General features: G+C 38.9%; 1 protein-coding gene across 4 annotated transcripts in view; it reads right to left on the bottom strand.

Moving 5' to 3' along the window:
• Window positions 1–27694, bottom strand: part of ULK4 (unc-51 like kinase 4) — a 594792-nt gene that overhangs the window by 463494 nt on the left and 103604 nt on the right. For all 4 annotated transcript variants that reach the window (XM_078073211.1, XM_036080328.2, XM_078073222.1 and 1 more), the window contains exon 20: window positions 10322–10483. In XM_078073211.1, the coding sequence (XP_077929337.1) occupies window positions 10322–10483 (162 nt within the window). The remainder of the gene's footprint in view (window positions 1–10321; window positions 10484–27694) is intronic.

The raw sequence follows: 27694 nt of genomic DNA, 5'->3' as shown, positions 1-27694 counted from the left end.
CCAGAAGGGCAGTAGGTGGGATAATGGGTGAAATAGGTGATGGGGATTACTCATGATGAGTACTGAATAATATACGTAATTGTTGAATCACTCTACTGGACACCTAAAACTAATAAAGACCATATGTTAATTGTACATATACTGGTATTTTTAAAAAATTAAATTTAAAAAAATTCAAGCCAGAGAGAAGAGAACAAGTGTTCACATGGAGATACGGAGAGGAAGACCATGTTTTAAGAAGGGGAAGTTGATTCAATGAGAACACACTTCAGATGTAGGAGGAAAAGCAGAGACTAGAAAAGTAGGCTGGAGCCAGAGTTGGTCTACCAAATTAGGACTTTTGAATTTTATGTCATAAGCAATGGGAAGACCTCAAAAGTTTTTAAGAAGGAAGGAAGGAAGGAAGGAAGGAAGGAAGGAAGGAAGGAAAGGGAAGGGAAGGGAAGGGAAGGAAGGAAGAAGGGAGGGAGGGAGAGAGAGAGAGATAAAGAAAGAAAGAAAGGAAGGAAGGAAGGAAGAGAGAGAAAGAAAAACCAAGGGATGGTCATATTCTGTGCATATATGGGAGACTACAAAGAGAGCCAGAAATAGTTTTATAAAAACATTCATTATAATTAATGTCCTATAACCTCCTTCTTCCTGATTTATATTTTGAACAGATCTATAACCATGATCAATAATGAAAATATCAAATATAAGATTAATTGTTAGAGGTCCCTGGGTGGCCCAGTCAAGTTAAATGTCAGACTCTTGAATTCAGCTCAGGTCATGATCTCAGGGTCATGAGATTGAGCCCAGCATTAGGCTCCGCGCTGAGGACAAATCTGCTTAAGATTCTTTCTCTCCCTCCTTCTGCCCCTCCCCCCAGCTCCCTGGTGCACAAGCGCTCTCTCAAAAAAAAAAAAAAAAAAAAAAAAATGAATTGTAAGGAAAAATGAAGGGAAAAGATAAAGATTTCAAAAAATATTTTCATCTTCTTTAAAATCTCAGGAAAAAGGATGCCTGGGTGGCTCAGGTCATGATCCCAGGGTCCTAGGATCAAGCCCCACATCGGGCTCCTTGCTCAGAGGGAAGCCTGCTTCTCCCTCTGTCTGCGGCTCCCCCTGCTTGTGCTCTCTCGCACACAAATAAATAAATAAAATCTTAAAAAAAAAAAAAGAAAAGAATTTTTTAATAATAAAATAAAATAAAATCTCAGGAAAAAAATTAAATATTTATCTCCAAAAATGAACTTCCTTTAGAAGTTATTCCTATTGATAAAATAAGGAAAACAAGTGTTAATTGGCATAAACTCAATCTTCCACCAAATGAACAGTTTAAAGTAAATACATTTACTCAATGCTAAACCTTAGTTCCAATCCTTTTGAAAATACTAATGTGACATTATAACCAGAAAGGAGAAAGGAAAAGATAATACAACTAGTAACAATGAAAATCTAGAAGGACCCTCTCCAAGTTCTGTGTCCTGGGGGTGGGACTGAGAGGTGAGAGGTAGAGAAAAGACAAGGAAGTCTTCACCCTTTTACATATGTCCTGTTCAAAGTTTTCAAATAAATGCCTATTATTTTATAATAATTTCCTAAACTACACACACTCTCATCTGACTCCTGAGGCTACCCCAACATGGTGCCAGATCCCATGACCCCGAGATTATGACTTGAGCCAAAATCAAGAGTCTGACGCTTAACCAACTGAGCCACTCAGGCACCCCAGGCAAGTTTATATTATTATTAATGTATACATTTACTACCATATCTGATATTACTGAATAAACAAATGCACTGAAAACTAAGAATTTGCAAAGCACTAAATATATACTATTCTGCTGAAATAAAAAGCATCCCTTTCCTCATGGAACTGATTATCATATGGGATGCATAATCTTGTCTCAATAATCACTGACAAATGAAAACAGAATCTCAAAGAGCTATTTATACCCCCATGCTCACTGCAGCATTATTCACAATAGCCAAGATATGGAAACAACTTAAGTGTCTGTCAATGGATGAATGGATAAAGAAGATGTGGTATATATGTAACATATATACACAATGGAACATTATTCAGCCACAAGAGAAAAGGAAATTCAGCCATTTGCAACAACACGGATTGACCTTTAAGGCATTATGCTAAGTGAAATAAGACAGAGAAAGAAAGATGGATACTGTATGATATCTAAGTACTTACATGTGGAACCTAAAAAACCTGAGCTTATAGAAACAGAGACTGGAATGGTGGTTCCCAGGGGCTGCAGGTGGGGAAGATGCGGAAAAGTTGGGCAAAGAGTACAAACTTCCAGTTTTATGGTGAATAAGTTCCGGGAATCTAATGTACAGCATGGTGATTATAGTTAATCATATTGCAGTATATATTTGAAATTTGTCAAGAGAATAAATTGTAAATGTCCTCACCACAAAAAAGAAATGGTAAGTATGTGATAGGATACAGAGGTTAGCTAGCACTATCATCTGGTAATCATTTTGCAATATATACATGTATCAAATCAACATGTAGTACATCTTAAACTTACACGTTATGTCAGTGACATCTCAACAAAGCTAGAAAACGTAACAATAATCATTGACTCTATTTCAAACATATACCAGGGATCTGTATTCATTTACCAGAGCAGAATGAAATTATGGGGAAAAAAAAAACTCTATTTTGGACACCTTTCAAATCATATTTCAGTCTCTCCTCTTCCTTCCATGGGAGTTACAGATGGCTAAGTTAGACATGATGGTTTGGAAACCATGACAGTAGGGTTCTTCAAGTCTAAAGCCCAAATTGTATATGTTTCAGTAGAAAAGTAGCAACTAATATCTGAAAATAGGAGTATGAAAAATGAATTCACTAAAAATAAAGCTAGCTCTGATTCTAGAATGTGAAAGTTTTTAAAACTCATTTATAATGGATCTAAGAAAACTGCACTGTATGAAATCAAAACAGAATTATTTCATTATTTAAATCCAAGAATTAAAAAACAAAACAGCATTTTAAACAGAGTCCCTAAGGGTTCTCCCAACAGTGACCTCAAGACACGAAACACTGTCATTGACATTTTAACAATTGTTGGGGCAGCTCTCACAGCAAAACTGACTTTCTACCAATATAAAATCCCCACCTGATCATAATGATCATGATGGGGACATTTCTTGATAAAAGATTTGTCCAGACTACTTCTAAATGTGTTCAAACCAATATGAAGGCAACTAGAATGTCTCATCTTCAGAACACTGCTCAGAAGCCTAACAGACTCTCCATTTTAAAAAGCTCATGCAGAAAATAACCTTTACCCCGACACTTCTGGATGTCAAACACAGTTGAGAGTTTCATGGAGGCTCAAGAGCACATTAGTGCTTGTATTTTCTGAATCAAAAAAATCAAATCTCAAGTCTGATCTCCAGTGAACTGATTTTGAAATATTTACTTATTAAAATAGAGCTTAAGACTACATTTTAAAACTGGGGAAAACACCCCCCGTCTAAAATTCACTTCAAAATTTGCTTCAAAAAGAACATTGTGTTACCTCCAGAATTCCTGATAGTCTATATAATAAAAGCAATATCTAGGAAATAGACTAAGCCAAAACTGGAGGATGCATATCTAATTAGAAACATGGAATCACCATGGAATAAAAACTTTAAAAACCATTTCTATTTTGTCTTTTGAATGGTTTTTTCCAAGTCCTATCAAAATTACCCTGGGAGCTTTTCTAAACTCTCATCTGACCCCGGGGAGATCTTAAGATATATCAGAATAGGGGCAGGGTGTGAGTAAAGTGGAGGAAGTAGTCAATGTTGCTTGAGGGGTGCCTGGGTGGCTCAGTGGTTAAGCGTCTGCCTTCGACTCAGGTCATGATCCTGGGGTCCTGGGATCGAGTCCTGCATCGGCCTCTCTGCTCAGCCGGGAGCCTGCTTCTCCCTCTCCCACTCCCCCTGCTTGTGATCCCTCTCTCACTGTGTCTCTCTCTGTCAAAAAAATAAAATCTTTAAAAAAAAAAAAAATGTTGCTTGAAAAGCTCCCTGCCAACCCCAGTGAGAACCACTACACTGCAAAATTCTTCACTTTTTATCTCCTTCATCTCAGCCCATCAGTAATGTTTACCCCAGTTATCGTCCTCATCGGGGCCATCAACCAATCCCTAAGCCATGGAGCCATTCCTGAGTGGGAAGGAGAAATTCACCATCTTCCACTCCACACTGTGCCCATGTTTTCCAAGAGCTTCAAGGACTAGGGCAATGGTTCTCCCTCTTCAGCAGGTATTAGAATCAGCTGGAGGCTTGTTAACAGGCAGATTACTGAGCCTCTCCCCCTAGAGATTCCTATTCAGCAGGTCTGGGTCAAAGGCCAAAAGCCTGGATTTCTAACAAGTTCCCAGGTGATGTTGATGCTGCTGGGCCAGGGACCACACTGGTACAGGGGAATCTATGGGACCAAGAGATGACCAGGAAATCGGTGGCAGAGACAGCAGATGCAGACTGTTACAAACAGAACAAGGAGCAGGTCAGTGCCCCAGCACTGAACACCACTCTTCCCCAGGCAGAGCTCAGGCATTCATCTGGTTAACGGAGACCTGCTAAGTACCCACCATGTGTGCTCAGGAAGGGAAGAAGAGGATAAGGGCTCCTACCTTCCTGGAACTGACACTAAGAGGGAAAACCATGCTTCCATACTTTAGATAAATAGAATTGTGGTCATTGCTATGAGCAAAAATACAAAGAGATTTGAGGGGCCAGGGGATGTCCTATAGGAGGAGGAGACATTTAAGCTGATAGCTGAAACATGAAGACTCAGCCATGTGAAAAGAGCATCCAGGCACAGGGAACCAGCAAAGGGGAAAATCCTGAGGCAGCAAAGTGTCTGTAAATTCTAGAAAATGTCAGAACAAAGTATGGTTGAAGCACAGAGAGTGAGACAATGAGCTTTAGGAGATGTGACAAAAAAGGGAGGCAGGGGACAAACCATCTGAGATCTTGAAGGCTGTTATAAGAATTCTCATCTTTAACACCAAATGGGTACATTAACCTCCAGCAAACATTCCTGAGAGAACAATTTGGAAAAAGAAAAAGGAAGTTCAGCTCTATAAGGCATGCTAGGGAGGAAGCAATTGTCATTCCCTGCTAGGAATTTGCATAAAGTGTTTTCAGAATGCATATTTTCAGTTTCTGTCACCTCAATCTTTAATAAATCCTCATGTAAACCTGTTTATAAGGCAGAAACAATTTTTTAAGATTACATTAGAATAACTTTATTTTAGGATCCCCCAACAATGTTCTCATACTTTTATATAATAAAATATATTTATAGTTTATATAATAAAAGTGATCACCCCACTTTTCTTATTAGCAGGAACTTTGTGACCTATTTTTCTTTGTCTCACCAGTAAAGAGGGATGGTAAATGTTATTAAACATCTACTCGTGATGCCCACCCCCCCATTCATAATGTGGGACAGAAGGATCCCTCCATCTCAATCTTTGCAGGAAAAATCCTAACTTGTAATCAAAGACCTGGCTTCAAACAGATAGAGAGATGAAAAAATACAGTCCTGGCTTTATAGGAGTTTTAATCAATATAATATAATTATGTTATAATTATAATAAGCTAACACAACTAATTTACTTAGCAAAATGTGTTAACTGCTTTAAATAATAAATATTGTCCTGAAAGTGAAAGCCTCACCAATTCTTAACTTCTACCTGGTACTTCGCATAAAGTCGTACCAATCCTTTAAGAAAAATGGTAGAAAGCTATTGAAAGTTTCAGCAGAGAAGAGAGAAGAGACATGATTTTAGGAAGTGCGCTCTCTGTGCACAGTGATGTCAGTGGAGCAAACTGGCCGTGGGAAGACCAGTGAGGAGGCCACTCGAGTGGTCCAGGGCAGAGACGGTGGGGCCGGGACCATGGCAGTAGCAACACAGCGGCAGAGAGAGGCAGACGGACCTGAGAAAGACTCAGGAATGAGCTTCCCAGGAAGGTTAAGCACCTGAATGTGAACAGTGAGGTGGGAGGAGTTAAGGGAAGGGCAAGTATGAAAAAGAACACCTGACCCTTCGTTTTCCTTAATCCATCTCTTCTCACCTTTCCCTCCCAAGGTCAACATGTCAGTGCCTGAGGAAAGGGGGCAGTGAGGGGGAGGGGGAACCGAGCACAAGTGGTCAAGGAAGCAGGGCGGCAATATCAAGGAAGACAGAAGAGGACACAGCGGAGGTGGCCTGAGTAGACGGAGTCTGTTACACAGAAGTAAATTCACTGACTGAACAAATCAGTACAGATACTGAGAATAACAGGAACCAGTTTGTCTCCAGCTGAGAAGGGATTTACAAACAAAGAAAGTGGGAACGCTAGAAAGAATCTTAAGGTATTGGATTAAAATTGGAAGTATCGATACAAATGCATGAGTTTTGTTCCAAATATGTATGATGATACATATAAAAGCAATTATAAATGTATGTGTATGTATGGATTTTTTTTTTCTAACTCTGAATATTAAGAAGGCCTAGAAACAATGACACCCCATAGCAATAAGCACAAAGAGCACCCAGATCTTGGCTTCTAAATACCAAATGTTCCCCCAAAGAAATGATTGATTCCAGAGGTGGCAGAAAGTAAAAATTAACCCAGAACATCAGGTGGTGTCAGAAAATAATGAAGTGCTCAAACAATGATAGAAATGGGTCCACAGAACACAGAAGCCAGCTTGAAGGGATCACACTGGCCATATCTAGGATGACCTCAGCATCCCCACAAATAATAATAGTGGCAGTAGTACCACATTATGATCCACTGCATAAAGTACTTATTCATCAAAATAATGATACAAATACACACATACACATGGGAGAAGGGAAAGAGCTTCCTTACAATAGAATACCAACCAATACCAAAGGCCTGTTTTTCCGCAGCTCATGAGGTATACAATAAGAATGGTTTTGGGGGTGCCTGGGTGGCTCAGTCGGTTAAGCGTCTGCCTTCGGCTCAGGTCATGATCCCAGGGTCCTGAGATGGAGCCCCGTGTCAAGTTCCCTGCTCAGAGGGCAGCCTGCTTCTCCCTTTCCCTCTGCCCTTCACCCCACACACCTCCCCCCACCACCGGCTCGTGCTCTCTCTCAAATAAATAAAATGAAAGAAAGAAAGAGAAGAGAAAAAAGAAAAGAAAGAAAATCTTCTCCCCCCACCCCAACCCTCGTGCATGCTCTCTCTCTCTCTCTCAAATAAATAAATAAAATCTTAAAAAAAAAGAATGGTTTTTACATTTTTAAAGGGGCTATAGAAAACAAAACAAAAAGGATGTGCAACAGAGACTACATGTGGCCTACCAAGCCCAAGTTGTTTATTATCCGGCCCTTTATAGAAAACATTTGCCAACCTCTGCTAGAGAAGGAATAATAAAAATAGGTGATCCTCCTATGGCTCCCATCACAGACTGGTTACAGGCAGGGGTCGTCAAAGGTGCTAAGGAGGTTTCATGAGGAAGCACCAGACAGACCCAGGTCGAGTCTCCCTCTATAAAATAAAAGCCCTATATTCTTTAAAATTGTAAAGAGCATGAAGTACACAGGAAGACTGAGGAACTGTTTCATATTGGAGGAAACTAAAGAAATAGGAAAACAATACATAACACATGATACTGAATAGAATCCTGGAGCAAAGAAAGGAGAGACTTTTTTGGGACAGCAGGCAAAATTTCAGTGAAAAATTAATGATTCAGATGAATGCTAAGAACAAAATATAAGAACCCCAAGATGAAGGGTGAAGCTTAATGTCTCAGGTGAAGAAAGGGCTAGAAGGTACACAACTTTGGTGGGAACTGGAAAAAAATTTGCTGAGAAAAGAAACCATGTTTGAGTATAAAGATGAAAATAACATAAACCTAATTAAAGCAAGACAGATTTTTTTAAAGGTCCAGGATTAAAATGGATGTTCTTTTTTAAAATTTTTTAAATTCAATTAACATATAGTGTATTATTAGTTTCAGAAGTAGAATTTAGTGATTCATCAGTTGCATACAACACCCAGTGCTCATCAACATCACGTGCCCTCCTTAATGCCCATCACCCAGTTACCCCATCCCCCCACCTCCCTCCCCTCCAGCAACCCTCAGTTTGTTCCCTATAGTTAAGAGTCTCTGAAGGTGGGAGCCTGGGTGGCTCAGATGGTTAAGTGTCTGCCTTCAGCTCAGGTCATGATCCCAGGGTCCTGGGATCGAGTCCCGCATCAGGCTCCCTGCCAAGCAGGGAGCCTGCTTCTCCCTCTGCTTCTGCCTCTCTCTCTCTCTTCTCTGACTCTCATGAATAAATTTATTTAAAAAAAAAAAAGAGTCTCTGAAGGTTTGCCTCCCTCTCTGTTTTCATCTTATTTTTCCTTCCCTTCCCCTATGATCCTCTGTTTTGTTTCTTAAATCCCACACAAGTGAAATCATACAGTATTTGTCTTTCTCTGACTTTTTCACTCAGCATAACACCCTCTAGTTCCAACCACATCATTGCAAATGGCAAAATTTCATTCTTTTTGATGGCTGAGTAATATTCCATTGTATATAGAGAAGATATAGTATAAAATGGATGTTCTAAGATAGGATTCCAAGATGCCTTGAGAAAGTTCACTGGTATACTTTGTAACTCTTTCTGACAGTCTCTCCGTAATTACTCATATCACAATTAGGGGTTTTTTTCAGTCATTTTGAAATCATGTGACTCCAGAAGTGCGCGTGCATGTGTGTGTGTGTGTGTGTGTGTGTGTGTAAGAGAGAGACAGAAACAGAGGCAGATGCTACATATCCTTTGCTTAATAATATTCAACGAACAGAATGCTTAGTGCTTGTTACATAGGTAAATTTAAGGTAAGAACTGGAAAATACCCCTAAATATTCCCAGGATTTAGCAACACAAAAGTCAGTGGAGATCGTAGCAAGATCAGCTTCATCTTGGGACAGATACTGCACTGGGTTAAAGAGGAAACAGCCAAAAAGGAGTAATAGTTTGTGGCAATAACTCTTTAAAGAAGTATGGCTGTGAGGGGGATGTGCAGCCCAGAGACTCTTTGATATGTTTGCATGTGTGCTTTTTTTTTTTCTTAATGGGGTAAAGAATACCTCAACGCTGATTAGAATGATCTAATAGAGAAGGAGGGTTAAAGATTCAGGAAAGAGCAAAAATAACCATTTGAGCGAGATTCCCAAAAAGGGAACAGGAAGAAGATGGGAAGAAACATGGAGAGGTTTGTCTCTACCAGGAGAAGGGATAGTTCATCAACTCTAACAGGAGGGAAAGACAAGGGCAGGGCGGGGAGGGGGGATGTAAACAGGTCTGCAGACATGGCAGATGTACATTGGGATAATTACCATTGGAGGTCTCCATTTTTCTCTGGGAAGTACAGAGGAAAGTCACTTACTGAGCACGGAGGAGGAAAATGTGGGTTGGAGGTCTAAGGAAAGAGAATAAGGGACAAAAGAAGTGCAAGAATGAGCAGGGGAGAGAGAGACAGCAAGGCTGCCATATAATGTTGAGAGTCCAGATGAGACCGGTGATCAAAAAGAGTATTTTAATAAATCATATGAGCAAGGGTTGTATTTGTTCAACAGACTATTAAATTGATACAACCATGTTAACACCTCTTCATACATAATTATCTTTTACACTAAGTCAGCAAAGTAGGAAACAGCCAATCAAAATACAAAAGCTGCAAAACCACAGATGCCTGAATACTAACATGAATTCACTTTATAATTAATTCATGATAAATGTATTTAGCATAAAATCTGAAAGAGGGAACTAACAGGAAAAGTCAGGGAACACTAAACATAAACCAAACCAAATGCTGTACCCCACCTATGAGCACAGCGTCCCACTGTCACTTCCCAATCGTTTCTGAAACCATATGTTATGGTCCCACAAGGTCCTACTGCAATTTCCCCACAGTCCCAAGGTTTTCCAACCCCAGTTTTGAAAATTTTGTTTTAATATTTTAAAAAAAATTTTTTTTTTATTTATTTGCGAGAGAGAGAATGAGAGACAGCATGAGAGGGAGGACGGTCAGAAGGAGAAGCAGACTCCCTGCTGAGCAGGGAGCCTGATGTGGGACTCGATCCCAGGACTCCAGGATCATGACCTGAGCCGAAGGCAGTCGCTTAACCAACTGAGCCACCGAGGCGCCCGAAAATTTTGTTTTAAAAGAAAATTATTGTTCTCACCAACTATATTAGTCTGAGATTTCTGTGTCCTACTTATCCAATGAAATTTACCCTATTTCTGGCACAGTTCTTCAAACTTGGTGTTTAAATATACCCAGATATATCCCCCAGAGATGCTCCATCTTACCGATATTGCTGTGATCCTGAGAGAATCAACAGTGGAATGTTTGAATAGGTACCATAAAATGGGTCCAATTTCCCCTGTAATAAAGCCCTGGGCCTGAGCAGAAAAGGTAGTGCAGACATTTTCAATAATCTTTGCTGCCATGTGATTCACAACACGTTCTTCCTAGAGAAGGAGAGAAGAGTGAAAGAGAGTTATTTAATAGGAGAAATACATACATGCAATTTATTCATAACCAGTGCAAATAAAGGCCTGATACTAAGAGTGTATCATCTGCCCCCACATGCATTAGGTTAATTAGGAGGTGTGGTCATTCTTTCAGGGTATTATGAAATTATGACAATTTAATCACTAAATTTAATCTTTTAATCACTAAAACTTAGCATAACATAATTTTAATATATTTTAATAAAAATAAGACAGACTCTGGAAAACAGTATGGAGGTTCCTCAAAAAGTTAAAAATAGAACTACTCTACAATCCAACAATTGCACTACTAGGTATTTACCCAAAGGATACAAAAATACTGATTTGAAGCGACACACGCACCCTATGTTTATAGCAGCATTACCTATAATAGTTGAATTATGGAAAGAGCCCAAATGTTTATCAACTGATGAATGCATAAAGAAGATGTGGTAGACACACACACACACACACACACACACAGGAATATTGCTTAGCCATCAAAAAGAATGAAATCTTGCCATTTGCAATGACGTGTATTATGCTAAGCAAAATAAGTCAGTCAGAGAAAGACAAATACTCAATGATTTCACTCATATGTGGAATTTAAGAAACAAAACAGAAGAACATGGGGGGGAAAAAAGAGAGGCAAACCATAAAACAGACCTCTTAACTATAGAGAACAAACTGAGGGCTACTGGAAGGGAGAAGGGAGGGATGGGTTACATGGGCAATGGGTAGGTATTAAGGAGGGCACTTGTGATGAGTACTAGGTGTTGTATGTAAGTGATGAATCACTAAATTCTATACCTGAAACTATTATTACACTATATGTTAGCTACCTGGAATTTATATAAAAACTTGAAAAAGAAAAAATAAAATAAATTTAAAAAATTAAAATGCTAAAATAATCTGAAAAACATGTAATATGAGTATAACATAAAAATGGAAGATACTTTTAAAAATCAAAAGCACCAAGCGGAACAATCCTCATGAATCACTCAGGGCTGGGAATAATTAGCATACCAATCAGCTAAACACCACCTAAAATACAAGGCAATGTCCCAAGAAAGCTATTGCCTCAGCAGTGTGACCAAATTAACACTAGACTAAAGGCTGTTCTGGATTGTCCTAACAACGCTTAAAAACTAGCCTCAAAAAAGGATCAAACTGTTTCCACGTAACTTAAATGATCCAAGAAAAAGCACAAAAGTACTTAAAGGAATATGAAAAAAAATTTACAAATTAAAAAAAAAAATTTTAAGTAGGCTCCACACCCCACATGGGCTTGAACTCATAACCCTGAGATCAAGAGTAGTCGCATGCTCCTCCAACTGAGCCAGCCAGGCGCCCGCAAAATAAAAAAATTTTCAAAATAAGAATACAAAAACTCCAGCACCGAACAATATAAAAAGCACAATGTCTGGCATCCATTTAATATTGCCACACATGCAAAGAAGCAGAAAAAAATGACTCCTAAGAAGAAAATTCAGTCAGTTAGAAATGACAAATATGATGGATTTGGAAAAAAATATATTAAAATGACTATTATAAATATTGTCTATACACTAATAAGGAAGAAGAAAGCATAAGCATGATAAAAAGTGAAATAGAAGATATAAAAATGGCCCAAATCAAAAGGCCAGACACTATAGAGTCTTACATGAAAAATACACTGAGTTGGATTAACAGATTAGATTCTGGAGACTTAATGATTACTGAACTTTAAAACACAGCAATTAGCAATAAAAACTATCCAAAATAAACACAGAAAGAAGGTTGGCGGGGGGGGAATGGAACAGAGCATCAAAGCATCATAGGGCAACTTCAAACAACCTAATATATGCACAATGAAATCCCAAAGATGGCAAGAGGGGGGTGGAAGGTTGAAATATTGGGTGAAAACTTTTAAATTCATAAAAACTAGTAATTCTCAATTTAAGAAATTCAATGAACCTCAAGTGGAAAGGAACCAAGCAAAAATAATCACACCAAGGCACATCATAATCAAACTGCTAAAAACCAGTACTAAAGATAAAGACTTAAAAGCAGCTACAGTAAAAAGACACATTTTGTAGAGGGGAACAAAAATAAGGGTGGCAGGAAACTTTTCTCATCAGAAACAATGCAAGCCAGAAGATAGTGGAGCAATATCTTTAAAGTATCAAAAGGGAAAAAAAAAAAAAAAAAGACAGGTAACTGTCATTCTACAAATGTAGATCCAACAATAACACCTTTCAAAAACAAAGATGGGGCAGGTGGGAATAGGGAAAGGTTTGTGATGGATACAAACTTTCAGCTATAAAATAAATAAGGTCTGAGGATCTAATGTAAAACAGTGTGACTGTGGGGCGGAGCAAGATGGCGGAGGAGTAGGAGACCTGGATTTCGTCTCCTCTCAGGAATTCAGCTGGATAGGGATCAAACCATTCTGAACACCTACAAACTCAACAGGAGATCGAAGAAAAGAATAGCAACAACTCTCTGAACAGAAAAGCGACCACTTTCTGGAAGGTAGGACACGCGGAGAAGTGAATCCGAGGCGATATTCGGGAGGATAGACGGCGGGGGAGGGGCCTCCGTCGGCCGCTTCTGGCAAGTGACAGAGCCGCGGAGCACAGAATCGGGACTTTTAGAAGTCTGCTCCGCTGAGGGACGTCACTCTGGTGGCTAAGTGGCGGGTGGAACCCTCGTGGGACAGTGTGGTCTCAGGACCCTCGGGGTCACAGAAAGACCGGGGGTGCCTGAGTGCGGCAGAGCTCCCAGGGATCGGAGCAAGGAAGCCGGCTGCAGAGACGGAGCCGAGGCGCGGGCTCTCAGCTCGGGGTTGCTATAAACCGTGATCCGCGGCACAGTCGGGCCACTGCTCCTCCAGCAGGGACCCAACAAGCGGGAGATCCGGGGAGACTCACCTTCCTCCCCCAGGAGGAGCGGCGCGGGAGCGCACCGCAGGGATCTGCTGGGTTTGGAGACTCCACACGGGGTCGGGTGCCAGAGATAGAAACGCGCGGTCACAGGCCGGGTGAGCATGGAGTGCGGCCGGAGACCGGGGAGACGGGAGTGACTGACTGCTTTTCTCTGGGGGCGCACTGAGGAGCGGGACCCCGAGTTCTCGGCTCCTCCAGGGCGGAGACTGGGAGGCCGCCATTTTCACTCTCCTCCTCCAAAGCTGTACGGAAAGCTTGCAGGGAACAGAAGCTCCCGAGAGCAAACCCGAGCAGATTACTTAGCCCGGACCGGGCAAGGGCGGAGCAATTCCGCCTCCGGCAAAGACATTTGGGAACCACGGCAACAGGCCCCTCCCCCAGAAGATCAGCGAGAACAGCCAGACAAGACGAAGATTACCGATCAATGAGAACGGCAGAACTCCAGCGCTAGGGGAATACTGCACATAGAATTCATGGCTTTTTTTACCATGATTCTTTAGTCTTTCAAAGTAAATTATTTTTTTTAACTGTCTTTTTTTCTTTTTTTTTCTTTTTTTTTGAATTTTTCTTTTTCCCTTTTTCAACCAACATCTTATCAATCCCTTTTTTAAAAAAACATTTTTATTTTTCATTTTCAGAGTCATATTCTATCCCTTCATAGTAGTTACCCGTATTTTTGGCATATATATATAAGTTGTTCTCTCTTTAAAATTTTGAGATAGTTTCTTCTAACAGATCAAAATATACTCTAAATCTCTAGTGTATGGTTTTTTTCTACTCCCCTGCCTGATCACATTCTCTCCCTTTTTTCTTTTTTTTTTTTTTAAATCCTCTTCTTTCTTTTTTCAAACAACTTATCAATTCCTTTTATAAAATTTTTTATAATTTCCATCTTTACAGTCATATTCCATCCCTTCATCATATCAACCCTTATTTTTGTACATATATAAGTTTTTCTTTCTTTAAAATTTTGGGAGGCACTTTCTTCTAACAGACCAAAATACACCCAAAATCTAGTGTGCGGCACTGATCTATAAACCAACCTGATCATATTTGATCACATTCTGTTTTTTTGTTTTGTTTTGTTCTGTTTTTGTTTGTTTTTATCTTTATCTTTATCTTTCTTTTTTTCTTTCTTTTTCTTTTTTCTCTCTTTCCCTTTCTTTTCCCACTGCTTCAGGTCTTTTCTGATTTGTTTAGAGTATATTTTCTGGGGACGTTGTTACCCTGCTAGCATTTTGTTCTCTCATTAATCTATTCTCCTCTGCACAAAATGACAAGACGGAAAAAATCACCTCAACAAAAAGAACAAGAGGTAGTACTGACTGCCAGGGACCTACTCAATACGGACATTAGTACAATGTCAGATCTAGAGTTCAGAATCATCACTTTAAAGATACTAGCTGGGCTTGAAAAAAGCATGGAAGTTATTAGAGAAACCCTTTCTGGAGAAGTAAAAGAACTAAAATCTAACCAAGTAGAAATCAAAAAGGCTATTAATGAGGTGCAATCAAATATGGGGGCGCTAACTGCTAGGATAAATGAGGCAGAAGAAAGAATCAGTGAGATAGAAGACCAAATGATGGAAAATAAAGAAGCTGAGAAAAAGAGAGACAAACAACTACTGGATCACGAGGGCAGAATTCGAGAGATAAACGATACCATAAGACGAAACAACATTAGAATAATTGGGATCCCAGAAGAAGAAGAAAGAGAGAGAGGGGCAGAAGGTATATTGGAGGAAATTATAGCAGAGAACTTCCCTAATTTGGGGAAGGAAACAGGCATCAAAATCCAGGAAGCACAGAGAACCCCTCTCAAAATCAATAAAAATAGGTCAACACCCTGACATCTAATAGTAAAACTTACGAGTCTCAGAGACAAAGAGAAAATCCTGAAAGCAGCTCGGGAGAAGAGATATGTAACCTACAATGGTAGAAACATTAGATTGGCAACAGACTTATCCACAGAGACCTGGCAGGCCAGAAAGGACTGGCAGGACATATTCAGAGCACTAAATGAGAAAAATATGCAGCCAAGAATACTATATCCAGCTAGGCTGTCATTGAAGATAGAAGGAGAGATAAAAAGCTTCCAGGACAAACAAAAACTAAAGGAATTTGCAAACACGAAACCAGCCCTACAAGAAATCTTGAAAGGGTCCTCTAAGCAAAGAGAGAGCCTAAAAGCAACATAGACCAGAAAGGAACACAAACAATATACAGTAACAGTCACTTTACAGGCAATACAATGGCACTAAATTCCTATCTTTCAATAGTTACCCTGAATGTAAATGGGCTAAATGCCCCAATCAAAAGACACAGGCTATCAGATTGGATTAAAAAACAAGACCCATCCATATGCGGTCTGCAAGAGACTCATTTTAGACCCAAAGACACCCCCAGATTGAAAGTGAGGGGGTGGAAAACCATTTACCATGCTAATGGACACCAAAAGAAAGCTGGAGTGGCAATCCTTATATCAGACAAATTAGATTTTAAACCAAAGACTGTAATAAGGGATGAGGAAGGACACTATATCCTACTTAAAGGGTCTATCCAACAAGAAGATCTAACAATTGTAAATATCTATGCCCCTAACATGGGAGCAGCCAATTATATAAGGCAATTAATAACAAAAGCAAAGAAACACATCGACAACAATACAATAATAGTGGGGGACTTTAACACCCCCCTCACTGAAATGGACAGATCGTCTAAGCAAAAGATCAACAAGGAAATAAAGACTTTAAATGACACACTGGACCAAATGGACTTCACAGACATATTCAGAACATTCCATCCCAAAGCAACGGAATACACATTCTTCTCTAGTGCCCATGGAACATTCTCCAGAATCGATCACATCCTAGGTCATAAATCAGGTCTCAACCGGTACCAAAAGATTGGGATCATTCCCTGCATATTTTCAGACCACAATGCTTTGAAACTAGAACTCAATCACAAGAGGAAAGTCGGAATGAACTCAAATACATGGAGGCTAAAGAGCATCCGACTAAAGAATGAATGGGTCAACCAGGAAATTAAAGAAGAATTAAAAAAATTCATGGAAACCAATGAAAATGAAAACACAACTATTCAAAATCTTTGGGATACAGCAAAGGCAGTCCTAAGAGGAAAGTATATAGCAATACAAGCCTTTCTCAAGAAACAAGAAAGGTCTCAAGTACACAACCTAACCCTACACCTAAAGGAGCTGGAGAAAGAACAGCAAATAAAGCCTAAACCCAGCAGGAGAAGAGAAATAATAAAGATCAGAGCAGAAATCAATGAAATAGAAACCAAAAGAACAGTAGAACAGATCAATGAAACTAGGAGCTGGTTCTTTGAAAGAATTAACAAGATTGATAAACCCCTAGCCAGACTTATCAAAAAGAAAAGAGAAATGACCCAAATCAACAAAATCATGAATGAAAGAGGAGAGATCACAACCAACACCAAAGAAATACAAACAATTATAAGAACAGATTATGAGCAACTCTATGCCAGCAAATTAGATAACCTGGAAGAAATGGATGCATTCCTAGAGATGTATCAACTACCAAAACTGAACCAGGAAGAAATAGAAAACCTGAACAGACCTATAACCACTAAGGAGATTGAAGCAGTCATCAAAAATCTCCCAAAACACAAAAGCCCAGGGCCAGATGGCTTCCCAGGGGAATTCTACCAAACATTTCAAGAAGAATTAATATCTATTCTGAAACTGTTCCAAAAAATAGAAATGGAAGGAAAACTTCCAAACTCATTTTATGAGGCCACCATTACCTTGATCCCAAAACCAGACAAAGACCCCATCAAAAAGGAGAATTACAGACCAATATCCCTGAGGAACATGGATGCAAAAATTCTCACCAAAATACTAGCCAATAGGATCCAACAGTACATTAAAAGGATTATTCACCACGACCAAGTCGGATTTATCCCTGGGCTGCAAGGTTGGTTCAACATCTGCAAATCAATCAACGTGATACAATACATTAACAAAAGAAAGAACAAGAATCATATGATCCTCTCAATAGATGCAGAAAAAGCATCTGACAAAGTACAGCATCCTTTCTTGATCAAAACTCCAGAGTATAGGCATAGAGGGTACATACCTCAATATCATAAAAGCCATCTATGAAAAACCTACAGTGAATATCATTCTCAATGGGGAAAAACTGAGAGCTTTCCCCCTAAGGTCAGGAACGCGGCAGGGATGTCCACTATCACCACTGCTATTCAACATAGTATTGGAAGTCCTAGCCACAGCAATCAGACAACAAAAAGAAATAAAAGGCATCCAAATCGGCAAAGAAGAAGTCAAAGTCTCACTCTTTGCAGATGATATGATACTTTATGTGGAAAATCCCAAAGACTCCACCCCAAAACTGCTAGAACTCATACAGGAATTCAGTAAAGTGGCAGGATATAAAATCAATGCACAGAAATCAGTGGCATTCCAATACACCAACAACAAGTCAGAAGAAAGAGAAATTAAGGAGTCGATCCCATTTACAATTGCACCCAAAACCATAAGATACCTAGGCATAAATCTAGCCAAAGAGGCAAAGGATCTGTACTCAGAAAACTATAAAATACTCATGAAAGAAATTGAGGAAGACACAAAGAAATGGAAAAACGTTCCATGCTCATGGATTGGAAGAACAAATATTGTGAAGATGTCAATGCTACCTAGAGCAATCTACACATTCAATGCAATCCCCATCAAAATACCATCCACTTTTTTCAAAGAAATGGAACAAATAATCCTAAAATTTGTATGGAACCAGAAAAGACCCCGCATAGCCAGAGGAATGTTGAAAAAGAAAAGCAAAGCTGGCGGCATCACAATTCCGGACTTCCAGCTCTACTACAAAGCTGTCATCATCAAGACAGTATGGTACTGGCACAAAAACTGACACATAGATCAATGGAACAGAATAGAGAGCCCAGAAATGGACCCTCAACTATATGGTCAACTAATCTTTGACAAAGCAGGAAAGAATGTCCAATGGAAAAAAGACAGTCTCTTCAACAAATGGTGTTGGGAAAATTGGACAGCCACACGCAGAAGAATAAAACTGGACCATTTCCTTACACCACATACAAAAATAGCCTCCAAATGGTTGAAAGACCTCAATGTGAGACAGGAGTCCATCAAAATCCTAGAGGAGAACACAGGCAGCAACCTCTTCGACCTCAGCCGCAGCAACTTCTTCCTAGGAACATCACCAAAGGCAAGGGAAGCAAAGGCAAAAATGAACTATTGGGACTTCATCAAGATAAAAAGCTTTTGCAAAGCAAAGGAAACAGTCAACAAAACCAAAAGACAACTGACAGAATGGGAGAAGATATTTGCAAATGACATATCAGATAAAGGGCTAGTATCCAAAATCTATAAAGAACTCATCAAACTCAACAGCAAAAGAACAAAGAATCCAATCAAGAAATGGGCAGAAGACATGAACAGACATTTTTCCAAAGAAGACACCCAAACGGCCAACAGACACATGAAAAAGTGTTCAATATCGCTCGGCATCAGGGAAATCCAAATCAAAACCTCAATGAGATACCACCTCACACCAGTCAGAATGGCTAAAATTAACAAGTCAGGAAATGACAGATGTTGGCGGGGATGCGGAGAAAGGGGAACCCTCCTACACTGTTGGTGGGAATGCAAGCTGGTGCAGCCACTCTGGAAAACAGTATGGAGGTTCCTCAAAAAGTTGAAAATAGAGCTACCATATGATCCAGCAATTGCACTACTGGGTATTTACCCCAAAGATACAAAAGTAGGGACCCGAAAGGGTACGTGCACCCCGATGTTTATAGCAGCAATGTCCACAATAGCCAAACTGTGGAAAGAGCCAAGATGTCCATCAACAGATGAATGGATAAAGAAGAAGTGGTATATATATACAATGGAATATTATGCAGCCATCAAAAGGAATGAGATCTTGCCATTTGCAACGACGTGGATGGAACTGGAGGGTATTATGCTGAGTGAAATAAGTCAAACAGAGAAAGACATGTATCATATGACCTCATTGATATGAGGAATTCTTAATCTCAGGAAACAAACTGAGGGTTGCTGGAGTGAGGGGTGGGGTGACTGGGTGATGGACACTGGGGAGGGTATGTGCTCTGGTAAGCGCTGTGAATTGTGCAAGACTGTTGAATCTCAGATCTGTACCTCTGAAACAAATAATGCAATATATGTTAAGAAAGAAAAAAAGAAGAAGAAGAATGTAGCAGGAGGGGAAGAATGAAGCGGGGGAAATCGTAGGGGGAGAAGAACCATGAGAGACGATGGACTCTGAAAGGCAAACTGAGGGTTCTAGAGGGGAGGGGGGTGGGAGGATGGGTTAGCCTGGTGATGGGTATTGAGGAGGGCACGTTCTGCATGGAGCACTGGGTGTTATGCACAATGAATCATGGAACACTGTATCTAAAACTAATGATGTAATGTATGGGGATTAACATAACAATAAAAAAATTAAAAATAAAATAAAATAAAATTTCATTGGAAAAAAAAAAAAAAAAAAAACAGTGTGACTGTAGTTGATAACCCCGTATTGTACAATTGAAGTTTACTTAAAGAGTAGAATACGAATGTTCTCATCCAAAAAAGAAGAGAGAGGTAAATATGTGAGGTGATTGATGTTTTAATGAACTCAACAGGGGAATCCTTTCACAGTGTATGTATATGCGTATGTATACATATCATATATGTATGTACATATATACATATATATACATATCAAATGTACATATTGAATGTATCAGTGTATGTATATGTGTATGTATACATATACATATATACATATATATACACATATCAAATTATCACTATGTATACTTTAAGTATCTTGGAATTTTGTCAATCATACCTCAATGAAACTGAAAAACAAAACAGAACAGGGGCGCCTGGGTGGCTCAGTCAGTTAAGCATTTGCCTTCAGCTAAGGTCATGATCCAGGGTCCTGGGATCAAGCCCTGCCTCAGACTCCCTGCTGCTTCTCCCTCTCCCTCTGCCCCTCCCCTCCACCTCCCCTGGTCACGCATGCACTCTAATAAATAAAATCTTTTAAAAATATAAAATGTAGAAGTAAAATGTACAATAATAGGCTAGAAAGGGAGTACTAGGTGTATTCTGGTGTAATGGTCTTATATAGGGTTCTTATATAGGATATATAAATTTGTATATCGTTATATACAGTAAGCTCTGGTGTAAGCTTCTTATACAAAGTTCTTATATATATATATATATATATATATATATATATCAATCTATGTATCATTACTTGAAGGTCAACTGTGATAAGTTAGAGATGTACACTGTAAAAAAATGAATAATAAGCCAATAAAGGAGATAAAATGGAATCATTTAAAAGTCAATTAATTTCAAAAGAAGGTAGGAAAAGAAAAAAGAAAACAAAACGGTGGACAAATTGAACACAAATGGCTGATTTAAACCTATTTCAACAATCACACTAAATATAACAGTCTAAACATACTAATCAAAAAGTAGAGATCCTCAAATTAGATTTTTTTAAAAACAAGACTCACATATAGGTTATCTGCAAGAAACCCCCTTATAAATAAATTCACAGGTTAAAAGTAAAAGAATGGAAACTATACATCATGCTAATGTGAATCAAAAGAAAGCCAGAGTGGCTATACTACTTCAGGAAAGTAGATTCCAGAGCAAAAAGTAACTCCAGAGATAAAGGTCATTTCACAAAGATAAGAGTCATTCAACAACAGAATATAACAATCCTAACTGTATGCCTCTTAACAACAGAACTTCAAAATACCTGAGGCAAAACTTGACAAAATTGAGAGAGTAAACAGACAAATCCACAATTTTAGCTGGGAAATTCAATACCCTGTCTCAATAACTGACAGAACAAATAGCCAGAAAGTCAGTAAGGATATAGAAAGATAGCACTATCAACCAACTTTGACATGGATAGAACACTCTACTCAACAGAAGTAAAACACAATGTCCTTTTCAAGATCACACAAAACATTACCATGTTAAACTATGTTCTGAACTATAAAACACCCCAGGAAACTCTATACTCACAAACTAATTTGAGATGAGTCACAGACTTAAATGCAAAAGCTAAAACAAAAAAGCTTCTAGAAGAGATCATAAAGAATATCTTGGCCATTTTGAGGTAGACAAAGCTTTCTTAAGGAAAAAAGGGCACTAAGCATAAAAGAAAACATTGGTAAAGTAACCCCCATAAAAATTGTAAATTTCTACCCTTAATGACACCATTATGCCTCATAGTGTTTTACAATGGGAGAAAATATTTGCAAAACATACACATTAAATATCTGAGTTTATTTAAGTTATAGGTCAAACGAAATATTGAAAACTACATTAAAAATTGTATGCAGAATCCCATGTTTAACAAGAAAATATACATATGTAAATACATAAGTAAAGGAAAGAGATACAACACCTGTTAATGGTGAGTATAGTATGTGTGAGTTGTGGGAAGTGGGGTCCACTAATTCTACTTTGGACATTTTTACATTATTTGAATTGTTACAGTACACATGTATTACTTTTTCAACCAAAAAATTATGTATTTTTCATGAAAATGTAAAAAAAAATAGAAGATACGGAGTTAGATCTAGGTTCACACCATTATTTTACATTCTACTAGCTATATATCCTGGGGCATTTTCACCTCTGTGCTTCAGCTTCATCATGTATAAAAATAATAAAACACAAGGCAGTTTGGAAATTAAACAACAAACATGGACACTTAACCTAGGTCATAAAAAGTAATATTTTTTAAGTAGAATATTTTAATGTTACTTTTTCTTCCTATTATTAATATCATAAAGTATGAATTCTAAGGCTGCTAGAAAAAAAGTTTTAAAGATACCTGAACTTCATTGTTTCCTCCCCAATCCTGATATTTCCTTCTGTGTGGCAAGAATAAATTAATATAACCCTTTCATCCTCTCTCTGTCCCTTTATTCATTCTACCCAAGAGAAAATGCTTCACCTAGGGGCGCCTGGGTGGCTCAGTCATTAAGCGTCTGCCTTCGGCTCAGGTCATGATCCCAGGGTCCTGGGATCGAGCCCCACATCGGGCTCCCTGCTCAGTGGGGAGCCTGCTTCTCCCTCCCCCACTCTCCCTGCTTGTGTTCCCTCTCTCGCTGTGTCTCTCTCTCTCAAATAAATAATTAAAATTTTTTTAAAAAATGCTTCACCTAGTTGGCAAATTTGGAAAGAATAAACTGAGCATGCCTAACTGCTCAGCTCAACTCCTGCCCCTTTTTCCTTGAGCCCAGGCCCAACCACCTAGAGCTGTCTTCTCATATTCCCCATCTTAAGTCTTACCTAAATGGGTACTCCACATGGAAAGTGCAGCTGTACCTGGATGGTACAAAAATTCCCTACAAAGGAGTGCAATATAAGGGCACCTACTCGCCCAAAGATATTAAGCTATATCCTCCATCCTCCCTAGCTCTCAGTACATACACATATGATATTTGTATCCCATATGCCTTGTTCTGTGTCTTCTCATTAGGTTCTGAACCTTTGCTCTGCATGTAGGGGGAAAATGCAATTTGAGAGGGGGAAGGACTTTCTCAAATACCTTAACATGTGCTTTACATCACAACTGTCAGTCAGTTCCTAGAGGACTCATTCCCAGTACTGGAAAACCACCACTATTTTAGCACTTAGGTTGGAAAGGAGCCATGTGTCATCCCAGTTCTCTATGAACTCAGTGAGGCTGTCAGGCCAATTCAACTTGCTACTACCTGAAATGAGCTATCCTAGTCCCTCTGAAATCCCCTGTGGGACACGATACAAGCAATAAGATTGGTGCTATTTTCTGCTTAATTAACTCTTTGGAAGGGATAACTGGACTGAACTAATATCTGTCATTCAAATCAAAGACCTATTTCATCATATTATGAGGATAAAAGCTATGATGATTAGAAATTATCCTATGAAAATAAGCCTATGATGACTAGGCTTATTAATGAAGAGCTGTACTATTTTTTAATAATGTTAAACAATTCTAATGTATTGTGGGTAGTCTTAACAAAAAAGTTTTGCTGCCAATGTTAGTCTACATGCCGACTTTTCCAAAAAAGAGTACCAAAATTAACACCTAAAATACTGACATTAATTATTTTCACATTTGTTGATTTAGTAAAACCATGATCTTTCTTGTAAAGACTTCAAGGTACCTGGAGTTTATTTTGTTTGGTTTACTGTTTCATTAACTCATTCAATCAAGAGAATAGGATTTCTATTTCTTACAATAGATACCTGGACAACTCTCTCCCTCTAAAAGCAACTAAAAATGCTCGATAAAAAATAAGAAAATAAACCTTCTTAAAAGCATCAATGAACTAGTACCAAATGCTTAGGCCAGTGACTGTATAGGCAAGAACTCTGAGAGGTACCCAGAGCTCTCAAGCTGATGTTTACACTGAGAGCATTTGTCTGACAAGATGAACCAGAGGAATGAGTGGCAAGGTGATGGCCCACACAAATTGGAAGTTAGATGAAGACCCAGCCCCAGTTAAAGCTAGAGCTTCCTGTGACTACAATCAAGTATAATAGAGATGATCAAAAAGTAACTCTCCCATCTCCCTGACCCCTCACTGATCTGAGCTGGGGGCTGAAGGTGTGTGTTAGGGAGAGGATACTGCAGGAGGGGAAGTCCAAAAGCTAAAAGCGTAAGTAGGTCCTCACTTGATTTAGAGTATCTCTTTCAAAAGAGCCACAGTTGTTCTAACATCTAATTTCTTAACAGCAACAAGTTCAATCAAAAGACACTAAAACAATATCTTTAATTGTTAAAAATACTGTCAACCTACAATTGTGTTCACAGAAATAATAGATTTCAAAAACAAGAGCAGGAGAATAACTACTGAAAGAATAAAAGGAATTATTTAAAAGAAACAAACCAAAAAGACATGAAGAAAAAAAAAAACACAAAACAGAATAAACAAAAGCACAAAATAAGATAGCAGCTATAAATACAACTACACCAACAACTACGATAAATGTAAATGGACTAAATACTAAAGAAAAACTGTAAAGCAGAAATTTTTTTAAATACAATATGAAGAGATACATCAAAAAAAATAAAGTTATTCAACCAGAAAGGCTAAAAACAAGAGAATGGTAAAAGATATACCAGTCATATCTAACCCAGCAAATGATGGTATAACTAAATTAGTGTAAGACAGAATAGGCTTTGGACAAAAACCATTACTGGTTATTTTTTTAAGTTTTATTTATTAATAAGTAATCTCTACACCCCACATGGGACTCAAACTCATGACCCCAAGATCAAGAGTCACATGCTCTGCCAACTGAGCCAGTCAGGCACCCCATACTGGTGAATTTTTAAGTAACAAAATAATGATAAAAATTTCAATAAGCCAAGGGAAATATAATCTAATTTTTTTATATATCTAATAACTAATATTCAAAATACATAAAGGCAAAATACAACAAAATTGCAATTGTACCAAAGAAAGCATTTCAAACCTATCTCAGTAGCTAATAAAATAAAGAGAAAAGAAGCAATCAGCACAGATACAGAAGATTTATATCCCTATCTATCAGATTAACAAGCTTGACCTATGGACAGGAAAAAAACATATTATCCAACAATGGCAGAATTCACTTTTTTTCCCCTAAGTATACACATACTGAGTCATGAAAGAAGTCTCAACAAATTCTAAAGGATTGAAATCATACAAACACCCTTTCCTCTAACCATAATACCATAAGCTAAAAATAATAAAAAGATAAATAGAAAAACTATAAGGACAGGTATTAAATGAGTAAGAAACAGAAGAGCTACAGGATTTGTTAACAGTGCAAAGCATGTAATGGGATAAAAATAAGTCAAATGAAAATGAAAATTTACACCCACCCAATGTAAATCCTTGAAAGGTATTACAATTGATATTTCACCAGTTCTCACATACTGAACTCAGCAAAGCCAAACTCTGAAGCCTCCCCTGTGAAGTTACCTGCCACAGGAGGAGAGGAGATGCAACCTCAACCTTGCATGGAAAATGCCATGCTTTGTGCTTCTTACCCTACACCAACTCTCTGGAAGCTGGTCAGTCTCACTTTGTACTAACTTAGGATCACTTCCTCATGCCATTCTCAAAGGTTCACTTCAAAACACATTAGGTAACTCCATCCTTACTTCATCTTACTGAATAGCATTCAAAACATTGTGGATAGTGGCTCTCTACTCCTCCCCGTTTGACAGATGGCTGCATCTTCCGATGCAGTGCCAGCCACACCCCTGAAACACAATGGTGATGGTGAGAATGAAGTGATTTGGCCGTATTGGGTGCCTGGTCACCAGGGCTGCTATTAACTCAAGCAAAATACATATTGTCGTCATCAATGACCCTTTCATTGACCTCAACTACATGGTCTACATGTTCCAGTATGATTCCACCCATGGCAAATTCAACAGCACAGTCAAGGCTGAGAACAGGAAACTTGTCAATGGAAAGCCCATCTCCATCTTCCAGGAGCAAGATCCCGCCAATATCAAATGGGGTGATGCTGGTGCTGTGTATGTTGTGGAGTCCAAAGGGATCTTCACCACCATGGATAAGGATAAGGCACCACCTCTGCTCACTTGAAAGGTGGGGCCAAGAAGGTCATCATCTCTCCCCCTTCTGCTGATGCCCCCGTATTTGTGATGGGCATGAACCAGGAGAAGTATGACAACTCCCTAAAGATTGCCAGCAATGCTTCCTGCACCACCAACTCCTTTGCCCCCCTAGCCAAGATCATCCATCACAACTTTGGCATCATGGAGAGACTCATGACTCCATGCCATCACCGCCACCCAGAAGACCTTGGACAGCCCCTTTGGGAAGCTCTGTGTGATGACCAAGGGGCTGCCCAGGACATCATCCCTGCTTCTATTGGCACTGCCAGAACCATAGGCAAGATCATCTCTGGGCTGAAGAAGAAGCTCACTAACACGACCTTCCATGTCCCCACCTCCAACATATCAGTTGTGGATGTGACCTGCCACCTGGAGAAAGCTGCCAAATACAATGATAATAAGAAGGTGGTAAAGCAGGCATGGGAGGGACCCCTCAAGAGTATCCTGGGCTAACTGAGGACCAGGTTGTCTCCTGCGACTTTAACAGGGACACCCACTCTTCAACCTTCAATGCTGGGGCTGACATTGCACTCAATGACCACTTAGTCAAGCTCATTTCCTGGTATGACAATGAATTTGGCTACAGCAACCAGGTGATAGACTTTATGGTCCACATGGCCTCCAAGGAGTAAGAGCCCCCTGGACCACCAGCCCCAGTGAGAGCAAGAGGAAAGAGAGGCCCCCAGCTGCTGGGAAGTCCTTGCTCCAACTCATCCCCCAACACACTGAGAATCTCCTGACCTCTACAAAGTTTCCATCCCAGAACCCCTAAAGAAAGGGAGGGGCTTGGGGAGCACTAACCTTGTCATATACCATCAATAAAGTAATAAAAAAAATCATGGATAGTAATAAAGAAAACACTGGATCATTTCTATTCCACATACATGTTGCCCAGTCTCACTGCAGAAACATCAACAGAGCAATGAGTACCGAAAAAGAACCTGATGTTGAGGCACACATATGTCTTTATTAGAAGATGAAACTTAAACTGTTACAATAACAAATCAGAAAATATAACTGTACATTTTAACTCTTATCAAAAACCAAGAATTTTAACTCATTTCTCTCCTTGTTTTAGGAACCCTGGTTGTCTAAAACATTTCAAAGATAATACGTATAATGGCTAACATCTCTGGCACTTCATTCTAAGTCAAGCCCAGTCTTTTCTAATTAAACACATAAACAATTTTACCACTAGCTTTCTTTAAAAAAGAGAGAGAGCTCTAGTTAAAAAATGAAATTTCCTCTTAAAATAATTTTGTTACTTCAAAATTATTGAATGAGCTATTATTCAGAAATAAAATAATAAAGCCAACAGTTTATTTTTTTTTGAACCTCATATTTTTAACTACAACCTCTGCCATGTCAGTTCAGCACCTATAATTATATGCAGACTATTACACAGGCTATCAAAAAACATGTGGTTGATCAGATAGAAATATACAAATTAATCTTTTCCTCCAAATATGTGGAAATTGTCTAGGAGCTATTTCCAGCTTCTTTTTGTGTTGTAGAATAGGCTGCTACCTACCCAGATAAAAATAAACACCTCAGAGAAAG

The sequence above is a fragment of the Halichoerus grypus genome, chromosome 1 (assembly GCF_964656455.1).
Source record: "Halichoerus grypus chromosome 1, mHalGry1.hap1.1, whole genome shotgun sequence".
NCBI classification, from domain to species: domain Eukaryota; kingdom Metazoa; phylum Chordata; class Mammalia; order Carnivora; family Phocidae; genus Halichoerus; species Halichoerus grypus.
This window is presented reverse-complemented; position numbering and strand designations above follow the sequence as displayed.